Source organism: Xenopus laevis, chromosome 4L (genome assembly GCF_017654675.1).
Source record: "Xenopus laevis strain J_2021 chromosome 4L, Xenopus_laevis_v10.1, whole genome shotgun sequence".
NCBI classification, from domain to species: Eukaryota; Metazoa; Chordata; class Amphibia; order Anura; family Pipidae; genus Xenopus; species Xenopus laevis.
The window spans coordinates 16,282,578-16,310,361 of record NC_054377.1 but is presented as its reverse complement, the minus strand read 5'-3'; the positions used below and the strand labels follow the sequence as shown (position 1 = coordinate 16,310,361).

General features: G+C 40.0%; 1 protein-coding gene across 1 annotated transcript; it reads right to left on the bottom strand.

Moving 5' to 3' along the window:
- Window positions 1-27,230, bottom strand: th.L (tyrosine hydroxylase L homeolog). The gene is made up of 13 exons (XM_041589920.1): window positions 27,055-27,230; window positions 22,158-22,355; window positions 14,981-15,155; window positions 13,239-13,327; window positions 12,363-12,430; window positions 11,446-11,496; window positions 11,028-11,173; window positions 9,456-9,591; window positions 7,674-7,743; window positions 7,514-7,570; window positions 5,886-5,981; window positions 2,738-2,871; window positions 1-1,848 (listed from the first exon to the last, which is right to left on the bottom strand). Exons 1-13 carry the CDS (start codon window positions 27,142-27,144, stop codon window positions 1,689-1,691), a joined length of 1,470 nt encoding a protein of 489 aa, XP_041445854.1. The 5' UTR covers window positions 27,145-27,230; the 3' UTR covers window positions 1-1,688.
- Between the last annotated feature and the right edge of the window lie 554 nt (window positions 27,231-27,784).

Here is a 27,784-nt window from a genome sequence, read left to right as displayed (position 1 = left end):
TGTACATGGAATATATTAATGAAATCATACATGGGGCTGCCATATTTATTGAGCCTGTTCAGAAATTCTGTTTAGATAATTGCATCTATGTATGACCACAAGCGGTTCTGTTTTATGGAATTCTGCAATAGATGTGACAATGTGAATATTCAGAAAACGGGTATTGGCTGTCTGGGAAACTGGATAAAATAAATACTACGGGTTGTAAAGGAGGGACCTACTGTCCTTTGTTTGTTTGTGTTAGGACCTAGCTGGTAGAGATGGGTTGGTTAGCCTGATACCTGCAAGACCTTTGTGATTACCCATAGATCAGGCTGACATGGTAGAGGGCAAAATTTAAGGCAGGGAATATTCTCATTGATGATGCAAACACCAACTCCCTTCCCTCCAGAGATGTCATCATGCTAACCCCAACTTCTTTGGAGGGGGTCAGGCCAGGTACAGAAGGACTTCAGATAATGGTTGGACATGGGTTACAAGCTGCAGTTTCCAGTGGGGGTACGAGTTCAAAATTTCCCAACCCACCCACCCCTAATAGGTGGCACTTTTAGCAATGGGTACAACATCCTGGGAGGCTCAGTATGATGAGTCCCTCCATGTTTTGTCTATGGGTGTTAACATCAAGATCCATCAACTAGAATATGTCCTGATACCAGTGGCCATTACTCCAAAGGTCACCAATAATTATATTTTGAGTCTTTCTTCTGCCACAAACTGTTTTAAAGAGAACCATTGGGAAGTATTATGGTCCTTAACCAATGTATGTTCGGTTCCCCAAATATTTAGGTTTTTGTTGACAACTAAGGTGACCATGGAAATACACAGTTAGTGTGATGTTAAGACAAGACCATGAAGACCCACAATGAAGACCCATCCACTCATACACACTCATTACATCATTTAGACCATTAAGATGTATAAACTGAAGAAGCTGATTGTGGTGAGAGGTTATATTGCTCATAAAGCTAGATGTCAACTCCATTGTCATAAGGAATTAGCCCTGACACTTCTTCAAGGCAGAACATTGCATAGAAGTCTTAAATGCATCCTTCTAGAGCAACATGTTTGGTTACAGAGCAGCAGTTTATGTCCATTACACATGCAGTATAATACACAATACACACAGGCCCAGTATGTGCAACTTGTAGACACATGTTTGATTAAAAAAACAGCATTTTCATATTTGAATTAACATTTCTGCATGAACTAGAAGCTAGAGACATATTGCACAAGTGAATGGCTCATTTTTCAACCTCAGCAACCATGTTACTATGTTACACGAATCTAAACAAAATACTCCAATATTCGTGCACCAACAGTTAGTGGCGTTGTAAGTACAAAATTATTTTTCTGACCACAAAATCAATTTTGTCCACACCAATTCAATTCTGTGAACACAAAAATTATTTTGTAGTCTCAAAATGCTCTAGGCCTCGTCCCTAAGGCTGGCTCTTCTCTTTGATGCAGCTGCTACAAAATGAAAACACAGTTGTTCGGTAGGTTATCAGACCATTCAATATGAAAGGATACTGAAAAAGTTGGGGAGATGAGTTGCAAGAGGTGGATTCATTTGTTTTACATCACGGTATAAAGTAACATATAATAGGTGGTCCGTTGAGCAGAAGATGGAGTTTAGAGGGTAGAATGTTGTGTTTCTGTTGGTGACAGAAGAAGCTGATGGTTGTGCATTATGACAGTATACTGAGTGCACTTGAAAGGGTCTGTAGCTCATCTCTTAGCCCATCCAAAGAAGTTTGAATCCGGCCCGGTGAGTTGAGAACTTCAATGCTCACAGTGTATGGATCAAAACGCAGCACAAATGGGCGCTTTATATGGGAAGCGTAATTCCTTTCAGGAGGAAAAATATGTGTTAGATTAGACAAAAAAAAAACATGAGCATAATTCAGAGGTTACTAAGGTCAATGCAGTAAGTTATGGACAAAGATGGGTAGTGATGATGTCACTGTGATGTCATGCAAGTTAATCCTATGAGGTGAAAGCAGACATTTTCTATGACCCTCTGTTTATGTCTATTTTCCCTTTGTACAATGAACATACCATTGTATGATATCACAGTGACACCATATCAACGCTCTGGAGACTATAATGACTAGGCCTGAGAGTGTCCATTGATGTTCATTGCATCTGTGCTACATTTTCTCTCAAGGCTCACTGAGACTTATAGTGCTTCTTTCCCCTTATCCCCCATTACCGTCCCCATGAGTAAAGGAATACAGTGGCAGCTTTATTGTAACTTAAAGTAGTCAAATATTACACTCATTCTGTTCCAATGAGTGTAAGAGCTCAGCAGCAGAGCTCAGCTCTAACACCACTTTAATTAATGAAACCCATATGTAACTGGCAAGGGTGGGATTAAGGATTCAAACAGTACTTTTTTGTGTTGGAATTAATCGTTCTAGTGCAGGAAAGAGAAAGTTTAATCTGGAAGGAATATTTTTTCCAAGGGTAACCATAGTTACCACGCAGTTAAAAAATATTGAACCAGTGGGGTAACTAGATGTTATTAGGCCCATAGCAAATGCATTTTAGGTCCCCCTAAATATCCAGAGGTTGTCCTATTTTACCAAACGTCTGCTTCCTCTGTAGTTACGCTCCTGTATTGAACCTTTGTAAATCCACCTCTTAGTATTTCAGGTGGCCATAGTTACAGCCAATTTATATTCAGTATCATCAGCAACCAATGTCATCATACTTAATCCCTGCTCTTCTCCCATACCTTAGCTTTTCTTTGGCATCATGGAAACTCTCTGATATAAAATATACAGGTTGGTAATTCTGGTCCTGGTATGGCTGCATCGCTACCTCCTCTGGATTGAAGGCCCGTACCTCTGGTTCATCTGACAATGCGTGCTGTCAAGGGAGCAGAGTTGATTTATATATATATATATATATATATATATATATATATATATATATATATATATATATATATATATATATATATATATATATATATAAAATAAATTAAAATCAAAGATGTGAAGAATGTATACATTATTGAATGTGTCCCGTGCACAGCAGAATAGGAATGACATCACATTGATGTCATTGGTGCCATCATTTATAGGAGAACTACGTTTTGGTAGGACAGATTTGGGTAGGTTACATTGGGCATTAACAGGGGGGCTCAGCCTGGAAGCTGGTGATCATGAGATTTGAGAAGAAACCCTATTTGCTGTCCAAGATGCACCATGAAGCCCAGTTTGAAGATCAATTAGGGTGAAATTTGGGGAGAAAACATATCTGCTTCCCCAGATATACTTGCAACTATGTCCTAATGACTCATACATAAATGTTTTCCATTGTCTACTCTATAACTAATGACATCCAGTATCCCCCATTTACATGCCACGTTGGGGCCCCAGACATATTAGCTTACCATACAGTACCTCCAGCTCTTTTCCCTCAAATACTGGGAATGCCAGGAGTTACATTGTCCAGAAAGATCTGCCATGGATGTAAATCCGAGATCTTCCCTGCTTGGCTTCTCACACCACCTAAAGCAGTGACCCCCAACCCTTGGATGTTGCTCCCAGTGGCCTCAAAGCAGGTGCATATTTTTGAATTCCAAGTTTTGTTTGCAAAAAACCAGATGTACTGCCAAACAAAGCCTCCTCTAGGTTGCCAGTCCACATAGAGGCTACCAATAGCCAATCACAGCCCTTATTTAGCACCCCAGGGACTTTATTCATGCTTGTGTTGCTCTCCAACATTTGTTTACGTTTGTTCACGGGTAAAAAAAAAAAAGGTTTGGGACCCTTTACCTAAAGCCACCAGGCTCCTCCAATGTATCCTTTCTGCTGAATGCAGCTGCACATTAGTGAGGCCTGGGATTAAGCATGCACCACTCTCACAATCCTCAAATTGAAAATTGTATATCAAGAGGCTGAGTTTTCTCAGTGGAGCATGAGAAACAAACTACAGTTTCCATTTAATCCTTTCCCTGCCAAATGCAGCAAATGAAGTGTCACATCGCTGTGGTTTGTACTTGGTTTGGGAGCCCCCAGCAGTCATAGTGTATTTTTCTTTACCACCGATACTAATAGGCGGCTGCTATTATTAAGTATTCCCTAAGGGTCAGGGCACACTGGCAGATTCGGGGAGATTTGGCGACAAATCTCCTCTTCTTCGGGCCGACTAATCTCCCTGAACTGCCTCACCTGCCTACCCGCCGGCTAAAATGTAAATCGCCAGTGGGATGGCACTCGGAGCGATTCGTTTTCCGAAGTCGCCCCGAAGTTTCCTCTTAAGGCAAACCATCTACAGGTCTGTTTTTTCACAGCAGGTCAAGTTATAAAAACACTTGAGGCAGTCCCTGTAGAGGTGGTAGTGGGGCGATGTCCCAAACCGTTTCCCAGAATGACATGTTGCTTTAGTCTCGGACACTGAAGTATATCCAACAGCTCCGACTTGGGAGACAAATATAAATCTCTTTCTAAGAATCTCCAACAGGAAATTGTATTCCTGGAAAGGACTAGGTATAATCTGAGCAGGATATTATGGAAAGAAGGATTTCTGGCACACAGAGCAGTGCAGCTCCCAGTTCATGTGAGTGCGGGACAGGTGGCCTCCCAGCAATTTAAAAAGAAAATAAAACGCTCTAAATAGATACAGGTTCTCTCTCTCTCTCTCTCTCGCTTGCATCTGGATATCTATAAATTTAGAAAGGCAGTCCACAGCCCCTAGCAACCTACACAGATTAGAACTACAACATAGAGTATGGCAGTAAAACAGGGGGTGATTTAGAACATTTTGACACCTGGTTTTGCCACTGGGTTTTTTCCCCGGTGTTTCCCATCCAACGGTGTATTGGTGGGTCGATCAGAAACTCTAGGCCAATTAAGTCTAAGGCCATAACCATCCAAGTAAATAAAGGAGCAGTTCTAAGCATTTTGCCACTTATCAGCCAAGCTAGAAATTGTGTAGGCAGCAAAACTTTCTGAATCACCTAAATATCCTTATTGTATGTACCCCCTGTTGTAATATATAAGGATTTAGATGTCACCATGGTGGTCCATGACCACATAAAAGCACAAAGCTGCAGCTCCAGATTACAGGAAGGCCATTTACCATCATTTAAAAATGATTCCCGTTTTCTCTGTAATAATAAAACAGTAACTTGTACTTGATTCCAACTAAGATATAATTAATCCTTATTGGGGGCAAAACAATCCTATTTGGATTATTTAATTTATAAATGATTTCTTTAGTCGACGTAAAGGATGGCGATTCAAATTACAGAAAGACCCATTATCCAGAATCCCTGGGTCCCAAGAATTCTGCATCACAGGTCTCATACCTATAGCTCCATACCTTACAACTGGGAGGACATTATTTCTTTATAATAAGAGTCGTGTGACACAATGACATCAGTAAGGAGGGATTATAAATGATGACATCACCAAACATTCTTTATAAGGATAAAATTGACAGGATATCCATGGCTGTTGCATATTATGTCATTGTATAATATATAGTGAATAAAGTACCCCCTTTTGTAAAATATAAGTATATTATAAGTTACCGAGGAGTTTCATGACCATATAAAAGCATGAGGCCGAAGGCCAAGTGTTTTTATACAGGTCATGGAACTCCGAGGTAACTTCTAATATCCTCATATTTTGCAACTGGGGGTACTTTATTTATTATAATACACATGTTTTAGGGAGTCATGTGACAGAAATGACATCAGAACTCACCGTTTATAACTGATGACATCAGAACTCACCGTTTAAAAGGATATAATTTACAGGATATTCATGGCTTTTGTGTATTATATGAATATATACTCAATATGACACCCATTCCTGTGACTGACAGCATTTCTTGCGTACATATGAGCAAAGGAAAATGCAGCTACATACCAGCAGTTCTCCAAATGATGAGAGCAGGCCAGCGCCATAGGCTTTTACTCCCCCCTCCTGCTTGCACAGACCGAATTCCACTGTGAACCAGTAAAGCTGCAGAAAATGCCAACAGATTTCAGTTTTACTAAATCCTTTGAGAATAAATGGCATTAGAGCCAGTGAAACCAGCACGTTTAATGATGTACACTATAGAGCAGCGTGGGAAAGTCTATAGAGGAACTACGTGCAGGGAGTCATTTAGGGGCGACTGTAAAACCTGATTTAACAGCACTCGGAGGGCCCTGGTGAATTTGTGGCCTGTAGGAGGTCAGAATAGGGACGTTTTTATATTTCTCTTTAACAAACAAAAACTTCTAGAAAACACTTTAATATGCATAGCCGCACATTACTCGCTAGGGCTTTCCTAATGCAGTGGCAAGTGCAAAAATGAGACTCAAATTGTTTGCCTCGCAAGTCACCCATAGGCTTCAATGCATTTTGGTGAATTTTTGCCGTTTCATTAATTTTCGGCGAATCAAAATGGGTCAGATTTGCCCATCACTAGTGCTCGCCTCCATTGCATGGCATTTATATTGACAGCGGCTGTTTTTCACTTGGAGAAATAAGGAAGCTGCTGTTAACCAGACCCAGGGCTGCTCCTGCCATGAGACAAGGTGAGTACCTTCCATCAGGAGGCAGTGAGCAGCCAGTTACCAACGGCAGCAAAATTCCACCTCTTGTAACTTTAAGAGCCGAATTCCCATTTTTTAAAACAGAAATTCGGCTCCACTAGCATATACTGTAGCACTCCTTACACTAGCAATGCAGCCCTCCATTGACCCACTCCAACATTTAATTTTTTATCACAGAGCGGTCAGGCTCCAAAATCGCCCCTGACTGAACCCAATGAGGGGACCCTGGAATTACTGCCAGGCCCTGAGGGTGCTTATTCTTAGGTTCCCTTGCATTAGGAAACTCCACTGATTCTAGTAGAGTACCTGCTGGATCTCCTCTTCAAAAAAGCACCAGTTCTAGGTACAGTTTGCTGAGCACCTCGCTTAAAGGGCATGTAAAGGCAAAAAAATAAATCCAGTTTTTACTTTTTTTTAATGAAAAAGAAACCTATCTCCAATATACTTTAATTAAAAAATGTGCACAGTTTTTATAAGAAACCTGACTGTATGCAGTGAAATTCTTCCTTCATTTACTGCTGTGGATAGGAATTGTCAGACGGTCCCTAACTGCTCTGCAGGGAAACAATCATACTTATGAACAGCAGGGGGAGCCCCCGCCTTACTTCCCAGCCACGCAGAACTCAAGCAGCTTTATTTGTTTCCCTGTTATTGATCATTTATGACGATCCCTAAGCAGCCCAGACCACACTGAGCATGTGCACAGTCTTGGTCTTGCAAAGATGTTTAACAAAGTTACAAGATGTGACCCCCTGTGGCCGACTTTGAAAGCATAAATCATTTGTTTGATTAGGCTTGTGGTGCAGTCAGTTTATGTTTAGTATACAAAATACAGCATTTCTAGCCTTATTCTATTTTAGACTTTACTTTCCCTTTAACAACTAGGCAGCCCCTAGTCATTTTGCCCGTGTGTTTGCGAGTTTTAATACTGGACACACAGCCCAAGACTCTCACCGTTGCCAGCTTCTCTATTTCTTCATCTGTGGTCCCCAAAGATGCCAAACCGATATCCTGCAGAGAACACAAGATCTGATTTTCTGGGTAATTACTGGAGGTGAAAGATGCCATAGTGCTGTGTGTGTGTGTGTGTCTGTGTGTAGATGTTGTAGTTTACCTGAGAAAACTGTGCAAATATTTTATCTGCCAACATAGGCACGTGGCCAAGCAACTCGTGGCAGCAATCCCTGGGCAGCCAGAAAAAGGAAAAGCAGATTAGAATGACATTTTCTTTATTTTCGCCTCTTTTCGTTACTCCCAACCCTCCCCCCATGAAAGCAGGGGGCGTTAGATTTAAAACAGAGGGAATGTGATTTGAAAATCAATGAGCTTTTTGAAACCACAATTAAACTAATTTTCTCTGAAACCGCAAATGCCATCAAAGTTATTAAAAGATCCAAATATTAAAAGTATGAACGAAAAAAAAAAAAGCTAAACAATCCGAATAAAAATACTATTTTCAGCGCAGCTTCCATTGACTTCTATTGGACAGTTGGTAGTTGGTATTGGTAGTTTTTACACTTAAAGGAACAGTAACACCAAAAAATTAAAGTGTTTTAAAGTAATGAAAATATCATGCAGTGTTGCCCTGCACTGGTAAAACTGGTGTGTTTGCTTCAGAAACACTACTATTGTTCATATAAATAAGCTGCTGTATAGCAATGGTGGAAATTGAAAAAAGTTATGGCACAGGGTAAATAGTGGATAACAGATAACATTATGTTCTACAGAGCTTATCTGCTGTGTAACCTGTGCCTTTTCTCCTTTGAATGGCTGCCCCCATTGCTACACATCAGCTTATTTATATGAACAATAGTAGTGTTTCTGAAGCAAACACACCAGTTTTACCAGTGCAGAGCAACACTGCATTATATTTTTATTACTTTAAAACATTTTTATTGTTTGATGTTACTGTTCCTTTAAAGGGGTTTTTCACTTTCCAAACACTTTTTCAGTTCAGTTGTTTTCAGATTGTTCCCCAGAAATAAAGACTTTTTTCATTAGTTGCTGACAATAGTTGCTAATGTTGTAATTCTAACATAGATTTTGGAAAAAATGTAATGTAAAAATGTAAAAAAATGTAAAACAAAATTAAAAATGGGATTTATTTTTTATTTTTAACGTTTTTCCCAAAATCCAAGTTAGAATTACAATATTAGCAACGATTGTATCAATTCTAACAGCTGCCTTTAAGAGCAGTTACAGAGTCGGCGACCCCCCCCCCCAGAGCTGCTTCTGACTAAAGAAATTTTATACTTCAATGTTAGAAAAACAGTCACACGTAGAAAATAAAAAGTAATTGAAAAAAAGTCTTTATTCCTGGTGAACTATCTGAAACCAACTGAACTGAAACAAGTGTTGGAAGGAGAACAACCCCTTTAACAAATCTCAAATGTTTAGCGTTTTAGAGAAATAGAATAAAACATACATTTTTAGAGAAAAAATATGATTTGTGAAAAAATATAGAAATCCAAATGTTAGTAAATAGGGATGGGCGAATTTCATCCGTTTCGTTTCGGCAAAAATTTGCCGCCGACGAAATGACGCAGACGCCCATTAAAGTCTATGGGCGTCAAAAAATGTTGTTGTGCGGCGAAATTTTTTTTGATTTTGCGTGTCTTTTTATTTTGATGCACAGCGCCATACAAGTCTATGGGCGTAATTTTTTCGGCGAAACAAGGCGAAAAAATTCGCCCATCCCTATTAGTAAATTGACCCCATAGTATCCTGATGGCAACACCATTGGCACTTTTGGGATCTACACAAGGATTTGGGTTCCCTGTCATACTGGGCCATTTTCAGCCACATATCGTGGTAATACCTGATCTCTTTTCACCTTGATTCACTTACAGGGGCATATTACATTAACCCATTTATTGACTTAGACACTGCAACTTACGGCTCCGGGGAGTGCATTGGGGAGGACGCATGTCGGATGTACTGGGTGCACTGGAAAACTCGGAACGCCAAACTAGCAAGGAAATCCCGAGCAGATAAAAGTCCGGCTACAGGTCGCAACGTGAACCCACTCTTTTCTGTAAAATACAAGCAGTCTGATTATTAATGGGCACCGTACAGATGTTACTAGACAACAACTCCCAGCATCCCCTGTGTGCCTTCATCTGGGGTGGTGAGATTTGCAGTCCAACGACATGCGTAAGGCCACTAGTTACACAGCTCTTGTCATAATCACTCCACCACACATAGTATAATTTAGGTAGAAATATTCACAAACCATTTTGGCCAGCTACCAAAGAAGGATACATTTTATCTATCGTGTGCCGTTATGCAGATTTGATGCTTGCATGTTTCAGCAATGAACACACAGTTTGCACTTTGGACACAAGATGGAGACAAATCCAAGACTTTTCCAAAGGAAAAACTAAATTTTTAAACAATATGCAAGTTATATTTTTGTTGGAGTGGTTGCCATACACTTAGGGGGTTATTTACTAAAATGTGATTTATTTCTCATATTTTAAATCAAATAAGCTCGACCAAACTCCTATCCGCGATTTTGGCTCATTAAAATAACTCAAATCAGAGTTGGACTGGGGGGCCCAGGGCTGCCCCCCCCCGGCCCCACTGGTGCGATGCCGTGAAGCCAACCGCGTGCGCACCAGCCCCCCTGCCGCCGATCGAGTGCACTTGTGCTCAGGCGGGCACGCACACTACGTTTTTCTGGCGGACACGGCAGGAAGAAGCCTACAAATCGCAGATCTGGGCCGACGGAGCCCACAAGGGCTTGAGGCCCATCGGGTTTTTTCCCAGTGTCCCGCAGGTCAAGTTCGACCCTGATTCTATTTAATCGGGGGGAAAAACGTATAAAATCAAGCAAAAACCAGAATCAGAATCAGGTGTTTGCCCAAAACCCCCAAATTTTTCTGATTATCGGGCTAAACCCAGTGGAAGCCACAATATCTTAAAATTGGGACATCTTCCATTGACTTATACATGACCTCGACAATGGCAGATTTTCGGATTCTGGCTTTTTGCAGCATTTGGGATATAATAAATCTCAAAAAATGTTTGTTTTTTTTTATACAAAAAAATCAAGTTTTTGGCCCAGAAAGCCCAACCAGAAAAATAAAATGTAAGTTTTAGTAAATAATCCCTTTAATATATGTGTCTGCTTTGCTGTTCTGGTGGGTTTCTTGCAAGCCTGGCTTATTTCTAAATCAAATTGTTATTGAAAGCAGAAGCTATAGGCTCCTTTCTGCACTGCTGGTTCTGCCTCGTGCAAGTGTAGCAGCTTTGCATGCTTCTTCCCAGGTCTACTCGTCAGCTGGATTCTGCTACATGTTTTCACACATCCAGAGCAGATAAAAAAGGACACAATATAGATTCTGCTTTCAATGGTAGTTACACTACAAATGACTTTACAAACCACTGGGAATTTGTAATTTTGGGTATAAAGCCACAACCACAACATCTCATGAATACTTTAGGCTCCCTCCTTTCCCTCTGTTACCTTTTAGAAAGTTGGATACATCCTGAAGCTGTGGGATATTGTCTTCACTATAACCACAATGGGCCTCCAGCAGCTGGAAGGCCTCCAGGTATTCCTTACAAGCGTGTGTTGGGTACAGGCTCTTCAGGGTGGAATAGACCGCCTTCCTATGAAAAGGACAACAGGGATTTGTTAATATATTAAATGTGCTATTCCCCAGTAATAGCCAAGGGAATAACTATAGAGAAAGTAGATCATGTGACTACCTAGGAAGTACAGGGGGCCCAGTGGGGTACTGATTGATAAGCAATATTATTATATAGGGTTATTTCTCCCAAGTTAAGGGGAACCCTAAAATGATTGTACTGTGGGGTCCAGTTGTATCTAGTTACTCAATGCAGAATAAGTGGTAATGCTGGTGTAGGGGCAGTTTTCTCACCATGTTGCAATTTCTTCAGGCAGATATTCCACTCGAGGGATGGGGTCACCTCTGTAACAGACAAATCCCAATTATTCAGAGGAAACTGTACTTAATGGGGTCGTTCACCTAAAAAAATAACTGTTAGTTTGATGTAGACACAGCTATTCTGAGACAATTTGCCATTGTTCATTTTTTTTTAAAAAAAAGTGAATTATTTAGTTGTATGTCCTGCAGCTCTCCCACTTAGAATTTTAGCAGCTATCTGGTTTCTAGGGTCCTATTTAGCCTAGCAACCAGACAGTGGCTTCAATGAGTGACTGAGAGATGAATAGGTGAGGGGCTGAATTGTAAAATAAGTAATAAAAAAAACAACAGTAGTAATAAACGTGTAATCTCACAGAACAATAGGTTTTGGTTGCTGGGGTCAGTGACCCCAATTTCAAAGCTGGAAAAAGACAAATGGAACGGCAAAGAATTGTAAAACTATAAAAAATTAAGACAAAATTAATTGAAAAGAATAGGACAGTATATAATTTAGTATATAACATACTAAAAGTTAACTTCAAGGTACTATACCCCTTTAAAGTACAGATATTGGACCTGTTATCCAGAATGCTCGAGACCTGGAGTTTTCTGCATAATGGATATTTACATAATTTGGATCTTCATACCTTAAGTCTACTACAAAATCATATAAACATTAAATAACCCCAATAGGCTGGTTTTGCCCTCAGTAAGGATTAATTATATCTTGGTAGGGATCAAGTACAAGCGACTGTTTTATTATTACAGTGAAAAAATTTGAATTATTTGATAAAAATGGAATCTATGGAAGATGTCCTTCTGGATAATGGATCCCATACCTGTATTGAATTTCTTGTGTCAAAAGTATTTTAGCTATTTTTTCCTTAAACTATCTCTTCTCATTGTCTTACTGTGTGTAGTTGAATGCTATGTCTTCTATCATCTTTCTCCTCTTCCGGTATTCTTGGTCCGAAAAGCCCTACGGGGAAGAATAAGGTGTCAGATAAACTGGGAGCCTTATGAAAGGGGTTGTCCACCTTCGAAAAAACTTTTAGTATGATGTAGAGAGGGATATTCTGAGACAATTGGCTTTCAGTATTATTTTGAGTTATTTAGCTTTTTATTCAGCAACTCTCCAGTTTGCAATTTAAGCAATCTGATTGCTAGGGTCCAAATTACCCTAGCAACCATGCATTGATTTGAATAAGAGACTGAAATATAAATAGCAGAGGACCTGAATAGAAAGATGAGTAATAAAAAGCGGCAATAACAATACATTTGTTGCCTTACAGAGCATTTGTTTTTAGATGGGGTCAGTGACCTCCATTTGAAAGCTGGAAAGAGCCATAAGAAGATTGAAAATCATTAAAATATATAAAAAAATAAATAATGACAACCAATTGAAACATTGCTTAGAATTAGACATTCTATAACATACTAAAATTAACTTAAATGTGAACCACCCCTTTACTAAAGGAGTCTCAGAATATGGCTCAGTTGATTTAATTTTCACCCTCATTTGTTATGCTCACCTAAGCCAACATCCCACCCTAAGTGCAACCATATCATTATGATTTTTACCCTTTATTTATCAGGTTGATATAACAATGGCTACAAGTGGATTCCTCTTATTGTTTATTGAACAGATACTAGTGACGTCACAATATAGCCTCTGGGGGAGATGCAGATTAAACTGCAGACTGACGCAGAACTAGCAAAGGGCTTGGGATTTTACTGTCTAAGTACTAATTTACACAATATACGGTCTTCCGATGTCTCTCACTTACCGGGTGCTCCAAATCCAGGTCTGGATCAAATTTATTGACTAAGTGGTGACATTTGTCCAAGTCAGCAATTTTGGTTGGAAACCAGTGAGCTGCAAAGAAACAAATCTCTTAGAATTGACCCACATTATGGGTTGTAACAAGGCAAAGGATTCATAGAGACATGATTATTCTTCGTGCCACATCCAACTTAAAGGGCACCAATCATCAACTAAAATAATTTCCTAAGTAAATACACTATGAGAAAGTTCAAGAAATCCGATTTTTAAAACAGTTAGAATTGTTTGTATAATGTAAATCATCATCAGCTCACTATTCCTTCTGCAAGATCTCCCCTATCTCCCCTGCAGTTCTAGCTGAGGCAGCCATCTTGGATTTCACTGGCTCCTCCTACCTATATCTTCCTAGCCAACTGTAGCTCTGAAATCTCGCACATGCTCAGTTGAAATTCCTTGTTGCTTATCAACCCTTCTAAGCTATTTTCAAATCAGCCAAACCTGTGTGTTAGCTGCTGTTCAGTAGTGCTGCCACCTGCTGGAAGTTACTGTGTGCCCTTCATTTGCATAATAACATCACCAGCAGGGGACAAGATAGGGAAATCTCCTGATATTTCTAGTGGAGGAGTTTACTAAAACAAGGCATTCTGGGTAGAATACTCAAAGCAGTGTTACAATCTGAGCATGCTCCTGAAATTTGCATATTATAGTCTCAGTATGGCCTCCCTCAGTGAAAGAACCCATTTGAAAAAGTAAGGGATTTTTTAAAATCTACAGTTTTTTTCAAAAAACTATATATGTAGTTTGATTAAACGTGTTTATGTTGTACTGGTCAGATTGTTAATATGTGTTTGATTTTGGCTGTGATAGGTGCCCTTTAAAGGACTTCCAAACACTTTTTTCAGATCAGTTGTTTTCAGATTGTTCACCAGAAATAAAGATTTTGTTCAATTGCTTTCCATCTTTTATTTTTGACCGTTTTTTTCGCCAAATTAAAGTTGAATGTTCCTGTCTTTCCGTATTTGTCTGGCAGCTCAGTAATTCAGGTGCAGACTCTAAGGTGTTACAATTTGCTCCATTAGTTGATCCATTTCTCAGCAGCATCTCTGGAGTATTAGCAACAACTGGATCAATTCAAATGCCTTTAATAAAACTCAGAGATTCTGCTCAGCAGGGACAAAGATAAGAAATGGAACAACTAAATGTATCAATTTAGAACAGTTTACAGCAGCGGCCCCCAAGCTTTTTTGGACCGGGGACCGGTGCAAAAAAAAAAAATTTTTTTTGCATGGACCGGAGGTGGGGTCGGAGATGGGGTCAGCGGGTTGGGGCAGGGGTCGGCAGCAAGTTTGGACATGCTGGCGTCCAATTCGGTGCGCCTCGTTTTTGTGCTCTGGACAGAGCAGGACAGTTCTGGCCCATGGCCCGGCGATTGGGGACCCCTGGTTTACAGGGTTGGCAACCTTGCTCCTCCCTTCCAGAGACACAAGAAGGTGAAAAATTAAACTTTGAATTCAAATACTGAAGCACTGAAAAAGTGTTGGAAGGTGAACTTCTTTAAGAGTTTTCTAATATAGGCAAAAAGGTTACATACCGTAAGACTTATCATTGATGTATCTAATACCAACATTTCCTATAGTTTCATGGTCACGAACAAAGGATAAGGCGACCCAAAAAAAAAGCATTAGAAATGCACAGACTCTGTATTTTACTTGGGCCTATTTTATGAATGTTTCCTTGATAGCCTACCCTTGTCCTCCCGGGTGCTCCTCACATCCTCACATACTCTCCTGACGGAGCTCATTAGGGTGCTCAGGTCCGACCGATGCACCTCACATCGCACAAAGTATTCCAGCTCTCCAGCCGTCCCCACCGACTTTCTACCAGGTCGTGTCTCCAGGTGCTGGATTTTGGCTTCAAATGTCTGGGGGTGACAAATGTAAAAGTAATATTCAAAAACCTGCATTTAGGTCAGAAGGTGTCAGTACAGGTATAGGATCCGTTATCCAGAAACCTGTTATCCTTAAAGCTCCGAATTGTGTAAAGGCCGTCTCCCATTGACTTCATTTTATCCAAATAATCCACATGTTTAAAAATGATTTCCATTTTCTTTTTTATAATATCAATTAGCTTGCACTTGATCCCAACTAAGATATAATTAATCCTTATTTGAAGCAAAACCAGCCTATTGGGTTTATTTAATAACGCCCATCCATGAATTAAACTAATTTATTAATAATTCAAGCGTCAAATTTGTGCGTCGATTCATATTGTCCGAGATTATGTGCAGAGGGGACCCAGAAAGAAATTTTCGTGGAAAGGGGCAGGCCACTTATGTCATGCCCCTGTGAACTTTCCCTAATTTGGAGCTTTCTGGGTAATGCGTTTTTGTGGATGATGGATCCCATACCGGTATTTGTAAATATATTTGCTGTAAAAGGCAGTTTCTGATTTTAGTTGCAATTTTGATATAAATAACTTTCAAATTATTAAATATTATGGTGCAGTGTGCTTGAGGAAAGGGTTAATTGATTAGGTTGCTGTACAAATCAGTGTATTAGGGCCCTTACACACGGGATTTTTGAGCTGCACTCCCCTGCGTTCCGGAAGCGCAGGAGTAAACGCACGCCATTACTGTCAAGGGGGCTGTACTCACACAGACATGCGCATGTAAGCACCGAACGCAGGTTGGGACGCAGCATGTTGCATTTCACCTGTGTTCGGCGCTTACATGCGTCTGTGTGAGTATAGCCCCCTTGACAGTAATGGCATGCGTTTACTCCTGCGCTATAAAGCTATTAGGTTCATGCATTAAGTTGCCATGCTGCTTGATAGAATCTTTATTTTGGTTTCTAAAAATGCCATTTATCTGCAACACTGCTACAACCAAGGGAAAATGGATTTGTTTACAGGGTAGATTAGGTAAAGGGTTAACGTTTTTTAGTAGCCACGCTCCCCATGGGAAGCTTTGATGCAGTTTTGTACGTTTTTCTTGAGAAAAGGGTTAATTCCTTCTATAGCAGTTTTGTTCTAAGAAAAAGTTAATACATTAAAGGAGCAGTTCAGCTTTAAATTAACTATTAGTATGATGTAGAGAACTATATGCTGAGACCCCCATTTGAAATCTGGGAAGATTCATAAGATGAAAGCAAATAATTCAAAAACTATATAAAAAAAAAAAATGAAGGTCAGTTGAAAAGCTGCTTAGAATTAGTTAATTAAGGTGATTGAGAAAAGTATTAATGGGTTACGATATGGTGTGCAGCGCTGCTGGAGGAAAGGGTTAAGGTATCTAAAGCTGGCCATAGACGCACAGATCCTATCGTACGAATTGAGGATTCGTACGATTTTCAGATCGCGTGTGGAGAGTGCTGACATCTTTCGTCCACCGGAGATCGGTCGTTTGCTCGATCAGACAGGTTTGATTTTGACCCGACCGATCCCACCGGAGCCCATTGTTCGTTCAGCCATACCCCAGATATAGCCATGCTCGTTAATGGCATATCGGGGAAAGATCCGCTCGTTTGACGATGTCGCCAAACGAGCGGATCTTTACGTCTATGGCCACCTTTGCATGTGGTCATTACTGTCCCTTTAATTGTGTTCTTGTCGGTGCCTTTTTTGGTGTCTTCCACTACAATATCAGGTAATCTGGTTGCTAGGATCCAGTTTACCTTAGCAACTAGGCATAGTTTGAGTGACCAATTTATCCAGCATATGGTTAGGGATTTGACTTTTTTTTTCAGCAGAATTTTGATTCAGGCATCTGAACCCTTGAAATAATGGAACTTTTTGTCACATGAACAAGGGATTTTTTTTACACCTTCCTTATTTGCATATGCAAGGATTCAGTCGAATCCTTGATAAAAGAATCGGAATAGAAAGATAAGAAATACAATGAACCAATAATCAAATTGTTATAATTGCAGCATCACAAAGCAAGACGTTTTGCTTGCTGGGGTCAGTGACCCTGGCAACCAGTTAGCATTTAAAATTGCCAGCTGGAAAGAGGACGGCAAATCATTTAAAAACTGTTTCTTTACCTGTCGAGGAAAGATTTTAGCATTTGGTTGCAGTGCTGGGTGGGGAAGGGTTAATGTCAGACCCGGACTGGCAATCTGTGGGTTCTGGCAAATGCCAGAGGGACTGCGGTATGGTTCAATAGAAAGTTGCCAGAGGGACTGCGGTATGGTTCAATAGAAAGTTACCATATAGTGGGCTGGTGGGGGGCTGTTTGTGCTGGTGGGGGGCTGTTTGGGCCTCTGTGTACTTGGAATGGCAGGGCCTATTTTGACTCCCAGTCCAGGCCTGGTTAATGTAGTTAGGTTGCTCCCTGTGCATGTGGCAGGTATCTCCATATTAATACATTATCCCTAATGTGACAGCACTGATGAGATTATAGGAGTGGGGAAAGCAGCAAAGAGCTTGCACAAATACAAGGAAATTATATTACAGCTGTCTGACTCCCTGGGAAAGCCAGAGGGCACAGGACAGAACATCTCCCAGACAGGGAATAGACGCAGCCCAGAGTTCTAACAACACACAGGGGCCAATTCATTAACTTCAAGTGAAGGAATAGAAGAAAAAATACTTCGAAAACGCTCATCTGTAAGAGCCCTTAAAGGGCAAGTAAAGTATAATATAGAATAAGGCTATTTGTATACGAAACATAAACATGAAGTTACTGAAACACAAGCCTAATCAAACAAATGATTTAATCTTTCAAAGTTGGCTACAGGGGGTCACCATCTTGTAACTTTGTTAATCATCTTTGCAAGACTATGACTGTGCACATGCTCAGTGTGGTCTGGGCTGCTTAGGGATCGTCATAAACAAAGGTGCTTGAGTTCTGCATGGCTGGGAAGTAAGGAGGGGGCTCCCCCTGCTGTTCATAAGTATGATTGTTTCCCTGCAGAGCAGTTAGGGACCGTCTGACAATTCCGATCCACAGCAGTAAAGGAAGGAAGACTTTCACTGCATACAGTCAGGTTTCTTATAAAAACGGTGCACATTTTTTAATTAAAGTATATTGGAGATAGGTTTCTTTTTCATTAAAGAAAGTAAAAATGGGATTTTATTTTTTTTTCCTTTACATGCCCTTTAAGGGACGAAGATCCAAATTACCAAAACATCTGTTATCCTGAAAGCCTCAGGTCCCGAGCATTATGGATAAAAAGGTCCAATACCTGTACTTAGTTCATTTTACTGGTAAAAAGAAAACTGGAGGGACACACGCTGTTCATTCCAAGTTTATGTCACTCCCAGATGGTGTCCCCAGCTTTCCTTTATTGTCACAGGCAATTCTCTGACTGCAGCAATTTCACTGAAAAGTAATAATGCCCCATGGCCACGAGGAATTCTCCAAATAAATATCAGATCTTGAGACCCTCTTTCTAATGGTGCCCCCATTTAAATCTTGGCTTTAATGGAAAGCGACATGACATTCTGGAAGGTTAAATTACCCCCGACAATGTGTACGTTTCTTTTTAATGACGCCCTGGGGGGCCAATAACTAAACCTTTCCCTATGTCAGTCCTCCTTAAACTTCTAGAGGTGAGTGAATGCTCAGATAACCGCCCACCGTCGCTTTGGGCTTGAGATCTGAATGAATGAGCTGTATCCATTAACCCTTTACATGCTGCAGAATGCAGATGCTACAGTACGTTTCTGGGTTCCTGTTTATTCAATGAGAACGAGACTGGCACACAGGGTTAAAGGGAGAAGAATCACAAAAAAGGTTTATTTTCAAAGTAAGTGCAAAGTGCAAAGCTGGAGTGTAATTTCCCACAATGCAGTGCTCTTATTTGCACTATGGCAATGATTGTGGCATCACGGTGCACAGTGTCGGAGTGAGATGCCCGGAAAACCTTAAAACAAAGGACCACTCTCCAAATATATCCACCACTAATCACTCAGCCTCTCTGTCTCTTTTCTTTACACTCTACAGGCATGGGACCTGTTTTCCAGAATGATCAGGACCTGGCGTTTTTCCGGATAAGGGATCTTTCCGTAATTCAGATCTCCATACCTTAAATCTACTAAAAAAAATCATTAAATAAAGCTGGTTTTGCTTCCAATAAGGATCGATTATATCAGTTGGGATCAATGTTCCCTCTAAGGTGTGCGTTCATGCTCGCAGACACAAATTTTGAGGCCGGTGCACACTACAAACTGTGGTGTGAACAAAGAATTTTGTGTGGAAACACAACATTTTGTATTAATTCTGACCTGAGCACACAGTTTTTAAAAACTGCTCACATGAGTTTAAAATGTGCACACAAAAGATTTTTTTTGTACATATAGCTGAAAAGTAGGAACATTAGTTGGGATAAAGTTCAGAGTACTGCTTTATTATTGCAGAGAAAATTGAAAAAAAATATTGCCGCACTTCGCCAGGCGTAGTTTCGTCCAGCGCTCCGCAAATTCACTAAAATCCGAAGTTGCGCTCAGGGGTAGCGTAAGGTTGCGAAGTTGCGCTAGCGTTGATTCGCTAAGCAAAGCGAAGTTACGCTAGCGATGGTTAATTTGCATACAGCGCCAAATTCAAATTTCAATGGAGGAATATGTAGCAGCACTACAAATGCCTGGGAAACCTTCAAAACATCAAATAAAATTATTATTTTGCCCTACACATGTGCCCACTGTATAGGTAAGTTGCCATGAGTTAGGAAATGTAGGGGGGAAGGAGGGGAGCCCCAAAAAATTTTTCGATCTTTTTCAGCCTATCACCCATATTATAGAAAAAACGCCAGCGTTTTGGGACTTAGAAAAAATTTTAACTTTTTTTGAAGCAATCCCTATCTACTCTATTGTGCTTCGCCTGGTCTGAGGTGGCGAAGGAAGTCTAGCGTAAAAGGTAGCGTTCAGAACAATGCGCGTGTTAGTGATTTTGCGTACTTACGTCCGTTGCGCAAATTCGCCAGGCGTAAGGGTGCGAAGTTACACTAGCGAATTTACGCCAGCGTCCGTTAGTGAATTTGCGAAGTAACGAAAATGCCCAACGCTAGTGAATTGACACTATCATTAGGCGCTTCGGCGCATAGTGAATTTGGCCCATATGAGAGAAGGTATTTCTGTAATTCAGAGCTTTCTGGATAAAGGGTTTCTGGATAACGGATCCCTTACCTATATAGTCTATTCCATTTATTTAGCCTCTTTGTTTGTTACCATACAGAAATGGAGAATAATATAACATGGTTAAAAGCAGGAGGGCCCACTGATACCTGCTCCAACAGGGAGCTTTTCTCGTGTCCCGGGGAGCAGATCAGCACTGAATGTGCAATTTAGTATTTACAAGTGAGTTGCATGTGTAGGTGTAACACATGGGAGCATCTTCTGAAAGCAGGTGTTAATTCTATTACTCCCCTGTTAATGGGGGGCCTGATTTTTGCACCTTATACTGCAAACTAGGTGTAACCAGCACTTTAGTTAAAGAGGAACATTTAACTATGCAAATACGTATTTGAATAGAATGGACACAATTTTGTATAAAATCTAGTGTACGTATTTGTGCTGGCTCTAATAAATGAACACTATAGTCTGATGGTGGTACAGGTGTGGGACCTGTTATCCAGAATGCTCGGGACCTGGGGTTTATGTTGCACTACGCAGACTAGGACTGGCAATCAGTGGATTCTGGCAAATGCCAGAGCGGCTGCTGTAAGATGCCATAGATGGTCACTATTTATTGGGCTAATGGGTTTGGGTCTGGCTCTGAGTATTTGAAATGCCAGTGCCTATTTTAATTCCCAGTCCAGGCCTGGTACAAAGTATATCCCTGCGGTAGCTCTTAAACCTTTCAGACACTGAATTCTCGGGGAAACATGCTGCATTGTGGGAAAAACATGGCAGCCAACCTTCGTCCTCCCGATTGCACCCACATTTAGAAAACAATCCTCCAGATATGCAGTTGCATGCATGTAAACACCTTTAGCAATGACATTAATACAATATTACAGTATACAGGTAAGGGATCCGTTATCCAGAACCCCATTATCCAGAAAGCTTCACCCATAGGGACAAATTTACTAAAGGGCAAAAAATTCATCAGCTTGACATTTTGCGAAGTGGACCTACTCTAGCGCTACTTCGCACCCTTATACCAGACGAAGTTGCGGTCTGGCGAGGGGACATAACTACGTTAATTTACTAAGTTGTGGATTTTCGTGAACGTTACCTCTTGCGCCAGACTTTACTTCGCCCATCTCAAACCAGGCGAAGTGTAGATAGGGATGGTCAAAAAAAGTTTAAATTTTTTCCAAGTCACAAAAAAACGTTGGCGTCTTTTACTTTTTATAGGGTGATAGGCTGAAAAAGATCAACATTTTTTTTAGGGTACCCTCCTTCCCCCCTACATTTGATAACAAATGGCACCTAAACTATACTGTGGGCACATGAGTAGGGCATTAGAAAACATGTATTAAGGTTCCCTGGCCTTGTGAAGTGTAACATCGAACTGCTGATCGTAACATCACTAGCGCAACTTCGCAAACGATCGGTAACTATTGTGTAACTCCAATTTGCGCAGCCCTGGCGAATCTACTCCTGGTGAAGTGCGGAGAAGTGTGGTGAAGTGCAGCGAAGCCAATGCTGGTGCAACTTCGAAGGTAAGTAAATTTGCCCCATAGACTGTATTTTTTCTCTGTAATAGTAAAACAGTAACTTGTACTTGATCCAAACAAAGATATAATTAATCCTTATTAGAAGCAAACTTAGTCTATTGGGTTTATTTAATGTTTACATGATTTTTTAGTAGAGTTAAGGTATGATGATCCAAATTACAGAAAGATCCATTATCCAGAAAAACCCAGGTCCCAAACATTCTGGATAACAGGTCCCATACCCTTGTCTAGGTCTGGTAATATAGGCATTTTCCCATTTTTCATCTGTGTTTGTATCATTCTTTTATGCAAATCAAAAACCCTACCTCAAACACTTTAAGCATGCGGGATAAAGAAGAAGGTTTGCTTCCCTTGAGGGAGAAGAGCAGACTGATGATGGCTTTGCCGTCCTTCTCCTCAAACACCAGCAAATCCGTGCACTCGCCAGCCTCCGCAGCTGCCACTTCCCTCTCCTTGCGAGCATCCTCAATCAGACTTTGCCTCCGACCCAGGAACCGAGAAGACTAAAAAAAAGAGAAAAATGTGGTAGGTGAAGAAGCAGATTCACTGGCAATAAGCATATGTCATTCACATTAAAGGGATACTGTCATGGGAAAAAAAAAAATTTTCAAAATGAATCAGTTCAGTAGTGCTGCTCCAGCAGAATTCTGCACTGAAATCTATTTCTCAAAAGAGCAAACAGATTTTTTTATATTCAATTTTGAAATCTGACATGGGGCTAGACATATTGTCTATTTCCCAGCTGCCCCAGTCATGTGACTTGTGCTCTGATAAACTTCAATAACTCTTTACTGCTGTACTGCAAGTGGGAGTGATATCAACCCCCTTCCTTTCCCCCCAGCAGCCAAACAAAAGAACAATGGGAAGGTAACCAGATAGCAGCTCCCTAACACAAGATAACAGCTGCCTGGTAGATCTAAGAACAACACTCAGTAAAAACCCATGTCCCACTGAGACACATTCAGTTACATTGAGAAGGAAAAACAGCAGCCTGCCAGAAAGCATTTCTCTCCTAAAGTGCAGGCACAAGTCACATGACCAGGGGCAGCTGGGAAATTGACAAAATGTCTAGCCCCATGTCAGATTTCAAAATTGAATATAAAAAAATCTGTTTGCTCTTTTAAGAAATGGATTTCAGTGCAGAATTCTGCTGGAGCAGCACTAATAACTGATTCATTTTGAAAAAATTTTTTTTCCCATGACAGTATCCCTTTAATAAAAGGTGATATCAACCCCAAATAAAAAAAAGCAAATTTCCAATATACATTCAAAAAACATTTTCAGGGGTTTTCATTTAGTTGTGAATGCAATTGCAATTAAGAGCAGTTCATTGTCCCTTTCTGTTCTCTGCCCTGCTGGTTCTGACTATTGTAACAATGTAACAGTAGCCATCTAGTAAAGAGACTTGGCTGGAAGAGAGAGATGACTTGTTCAAAACACTTTTTTAAGAGTCAGAACCAGCAGTGCAGAAGGGGACAAAAAGTACAGCTTTCATTTGCAGTTTGAAACCATTCAAAAAAGTATTAATGAATATATATAGGAAAGTCGCTTTGCTTGAAATTTTGTATTCGTTTTTGTATTCCTTAAAGGAATAGTTCAGTGTGAAAATAAAACCTGGGTAAATAGATAGGCTGTGCAAAATAAAAAATGTTTCTAATATAGTTAGTTAGGAAAAAATTTAATGTATAAAGGCTGGAGAGAACAGATGTCTAATAAAACAGCCAGAATCCAACGTCCTGCTTTTCAGCTCTATAATTCTGAGTTAGTCAGCGACTTGAAGGGGGGCCACATGGTACATTTCTGTTCAGTGAGTTTGTAATTGTTCCTCAGCATTCAGCTCAGATTCAAAAGCAACAGATATGACCCATGTGCCCCCCTCAAGTCTCTGATTGATTACTGTCTGGTAACCAGGGTAACCAGTCAGTGTAAACCAAGAGAGCTGAAAAGCAGGAAGTAGTGATCTGACTGACTTGTTATACATAAAATCACTCCAGCCTTTATACATTACATTTTTGGCTAACTAACTATATTAGAAACATTTTTTATTTTGCACAGCCTATCTATGTACCCAGTTTTTATTTTTACACTGAACAATTCCTTTAATGATTTAACTCTTAAGGTGAGGGTTCCTTCTCTTCTAGTTTAATTCTAGTATACTGTAATTCCTTTTCTACTAAAGCTAAGAGAGCCCTTAGGTCTAGCCTGGTCTATAGCAATCCTTGCTTTTTCTCATTGTCCTTTCATAAAATAAATATTTTTTCAGTCCATAACCTTATACTAATCCCTTTGATGCTAGCCTATAATCACCACTGCAATATTATAACAAATTCTCTTCTTATTACCAGATATAAAATCATCTTTTCTGATCTCTCGCTGATTAGATGGATATCGGGTTTGCTAAACTGGAATCATTATTGCAACTGAGATCCAATTGTTTATTGAGAAGAGCTTAACCATTTCTATCCCCCTCCTTCATAACAATGGTTTTTGCCTCTCATTTATCAGCGCACTCATCCAGTTCCCATCAATTTATCTTCACAGCATTCTAAATCACCTAATCACATAAAATAGATTATTTTCACCATACATAAACTGATTTTTATAGAGTTCATAGATGACATCCAGTTGCACAATTATCCATATATAGTGCTTAAAGAGTAGTTAAGGCCTAGGGAGGATTTTTAATGTGTCCCCAATTGAAATATACAGGCATGGGACCTGTTATCTAGAATCCTCTGGCTTTCTAGATAATGGATCTTTCCGTAATTAGGATCTTCATACCTTAGATCTACTAAAAAATCATGTAAACATGAATAAACCCAATAGGCTGGTTTTGCTTCCAATAGGGATTAATTATATCTTAGTTGGGATCAAGTACAAGCTACTGTTTTATTATTACAGAGAAAATCGTTTTTAAAAATTTGGATTATTTGGATAAAATGGAGTCTATGGGAGATGACCTTTCTGTAATTTGGAGCTTTCTGGATAATGGGTTTCCGGATAATGGATCTCATACCTGTATAAGGATATTAGAAGTGACCAGTGTGTTCAAGGATCACATTGATTGCTATAGTGTCACAAAATCAATTATGGGGTAGCTGCTGTCTATACAGCGAGTCCTGTGCACAGGCCCAATTAAACCAAAGTAAATATCAAAGACATGCACAGTTTCTCGCTTAAAAACATTTATTGGTGCATATAAACCACAAAAAATAACATGTCAATATTCAATTCACACACACCACAAAGCAGTGTCTCCCCCCCAGTCTGCCTACCTGTTGTTAGCCACACCCTCCTGACGCGTTTCGCGCTATTGGGCGCTTCATCAGAGGACCTCTGATGAAGCGCCCAATATTGCTATAGTGTCGCCCTCTTTTCTAGGGAAATAAATATCAGCCTTCCTTCCTACTGTATATCTGTTATTATTTGTAACACTTGCAACAAGTATCATTTTTACCCAGTGGGACAAAAAATACTGCACAGGGAGTCAACCATCTGTATCTCAGTGTATCTTTAAATCTGAAGAAAATATTAAAAATAATAATAATAATCTCTTCTGAGATTATTTATAGCCATTAAATGCAAATGTATTGGTTTATTTTATGTCAAATTTTATTATCACGTCGATTAGGTTCATGGGGAGAAACTGCTGCCATTAAACACCTGAAATTGTAGCTGACAGTTTCATATTCTGTCACAATTACAGATGTAAGGTTTATTATCAGCAACACTTGGGACATGGGGTTTTCCGTATAAGGGTTTCTGTAAATTTGGATCTCTACAACTTAAGTCTGCTTAAACATTAAATAAACAAAATAGGATTGTTTTTCCTTCAATAAGGATTAATTATATTTTAGTTGGGAACAAGTACTAGGTCCTAGGTCCCAGACCAGTTATCTAGAATGCTCTGGACCTGAAGTTTTCCGGATAACGGATCTTTCTGTAATTTGGATCTTCATACCTTAAGTCTACTAGAAATTCATTTAAACATTAAATAAACCCAATAGGCTGGTTTTGCCTCCAATAAGGATTAATTATATCTTAGTTGGGATCAAGTACAAGCTACTGGTTTTGCTTTATGAGAAAGATATTCTGCAAGTTCCAGTTTATATCTGTATTTTAACCACAGTATTTGATGTTCTTTATACTGTATATCAAATTGAACTACATCATAGAATTTATAGAATCCAGTTCCCATTTTTACAATACAAGCACTTGCATAGATACTAAATTAGTAGTGAAACAAGGCAGCACTTAGTTTAGTTTAGACATTTGGTGGTGGGAGTTAGGAGCTTTCTGAAGCTTTCTGGATAACAGGTTTCTGGACACCAGATCCCATAATTGTATTACATTATAGTAGCCCCCCATTGCCTTAGTGGCCTGTGACTAGTTGGTTATAGTACAGGTATGGGACCTGTTATCCAGAAACCTGTCCAGAAAGATCTGAATTACGGGATGGCCATCTCCTATAGACTCCATTATAATCAAATAATTAAATTTTTTAAAAATGATTTCCTTTTTCTTTTTAATAATAAAACAGTACCATTTATCTGATCCCAACTAATATATAATTAATCCTTATTGGAGGCAAAACAATCCTGTTGGGTTTATTTAATGTTTAAATGTATTTTTAGTAGACTTATGGTATGGAGATCTAAATTACAGAAGGGCCCATTATCCGTATAACCCCAGTTCCTGAGTTTTTGGGATAATAGGTCCTATACCTGTATTGTTAGTGTGTAACAAAGCACTCCAGTACCTTTGCAGCCTATTTCTAACCTTCTGAGTACAGAGCACCTTGAGCCAATCACTGTGACACTTTATTATAGGGTGCTTTATTATAGGGTGTTTAAACTTACTAGGGCTCTACTCTAATGGCTTTTATGTGACTTATTGCTCTGTAATTGACATACACAAACACATGTTTGGCCCCAAAATTCTCTCCTAGTTCCTTCCATTTTTACTGTATCACCTTATTCCACGTTACCATAAATGTTACCCTGCAAATAATCATCTTAATGGCATTAACCCAGCAGCACCCAAGTGTCTCGATGCATTAGCAATAACATCCTAACTCTCTTGTGATGTGCTCAGTGTGTATATACAGTTAAGCTTTCTATATATGTGTTTAAATTTAGCCCAGCACAGTCTATATACCCAATGAATGAAAAAGTCAGTAAATTAAGTTTATTTTGGACTCACCAGAATGGCTTCAGCTTGTTTAGGGTCCAGTTCAGACACAGCCCTCCTGAAGCTCTTCCCTGCAGATCCAGAGATGTTTGGGGTCGGCATGGCTTCTCTTTAGCAAATGTGTTCTGTGCACCTGCTCCCATCTGAGGGCTTTTATAAGGCAAGTCCCACGTCACAACTCCCCCCCACCCGACCACCCACCCTACGCACTGAGCCTGAGGGAGGGGGCTGGACACATCTCACAGTATCACCCTCAGACCCCGAGCAGCTGGCTAAGCATTCTCTGTCCTCTCACCCCTCAACGGCATCAATATATCTGTAGCCAAGTGCCAACCTGCAGAGCAATTTAGAACTTCTCCATTAAACCTGCAGAGCATTTCTTCCTGTTGCTTTTACACCATCCTTAAATTCATTGTCACATTAATAAGCACTTTCCCCAAAGCCTGCAAGCACCCTAAGCACGATCAGTTATTTATAGGCAAGGCAGGAGTAGATACATTGCATTTTGTATTTTACACTGAGCCCTGTATTGTGTACAGGTAAAGGATCCGTTATCCGGAAAACTATTATCTACGAAGTTTCGAATTATGGGAAGGCCGTCTTCGATAGGGGCAAATTCACTAAGCGCCGAAGCGCCTAACTCTAGCGTGAATTCGCTAGCTTTGGGCATTTTCGTTACTCTGCAAATTCACTAATGGACGCTGGCGTAAATTCGCTAGTGTTACTTTGCACCCTTACGCCT

Coding starts and splice junctions, on each gene's coding strand:
- th.L (XM_041589920.1), bottom strand. CDS start 27,144: ATGCCGACCCCAAACATCTCTGGATCTGCAGGGAAGAGCTTCAGGAGG. Junction 13,328..14,980: donor GAGCACCCGGGAGGACAAGG/GTAGGCTATCAA, acceptor GTTTCTTTGCAG/CTCACTGGTTTCCAACCAAA. Junction 1,849..2,737: donor GATGCCAAAGAAAAGCTAAG/GTATGGGAGAAG, acceptor TCCTCCTGAAAG/GAATTACGCTTCCCATATAA.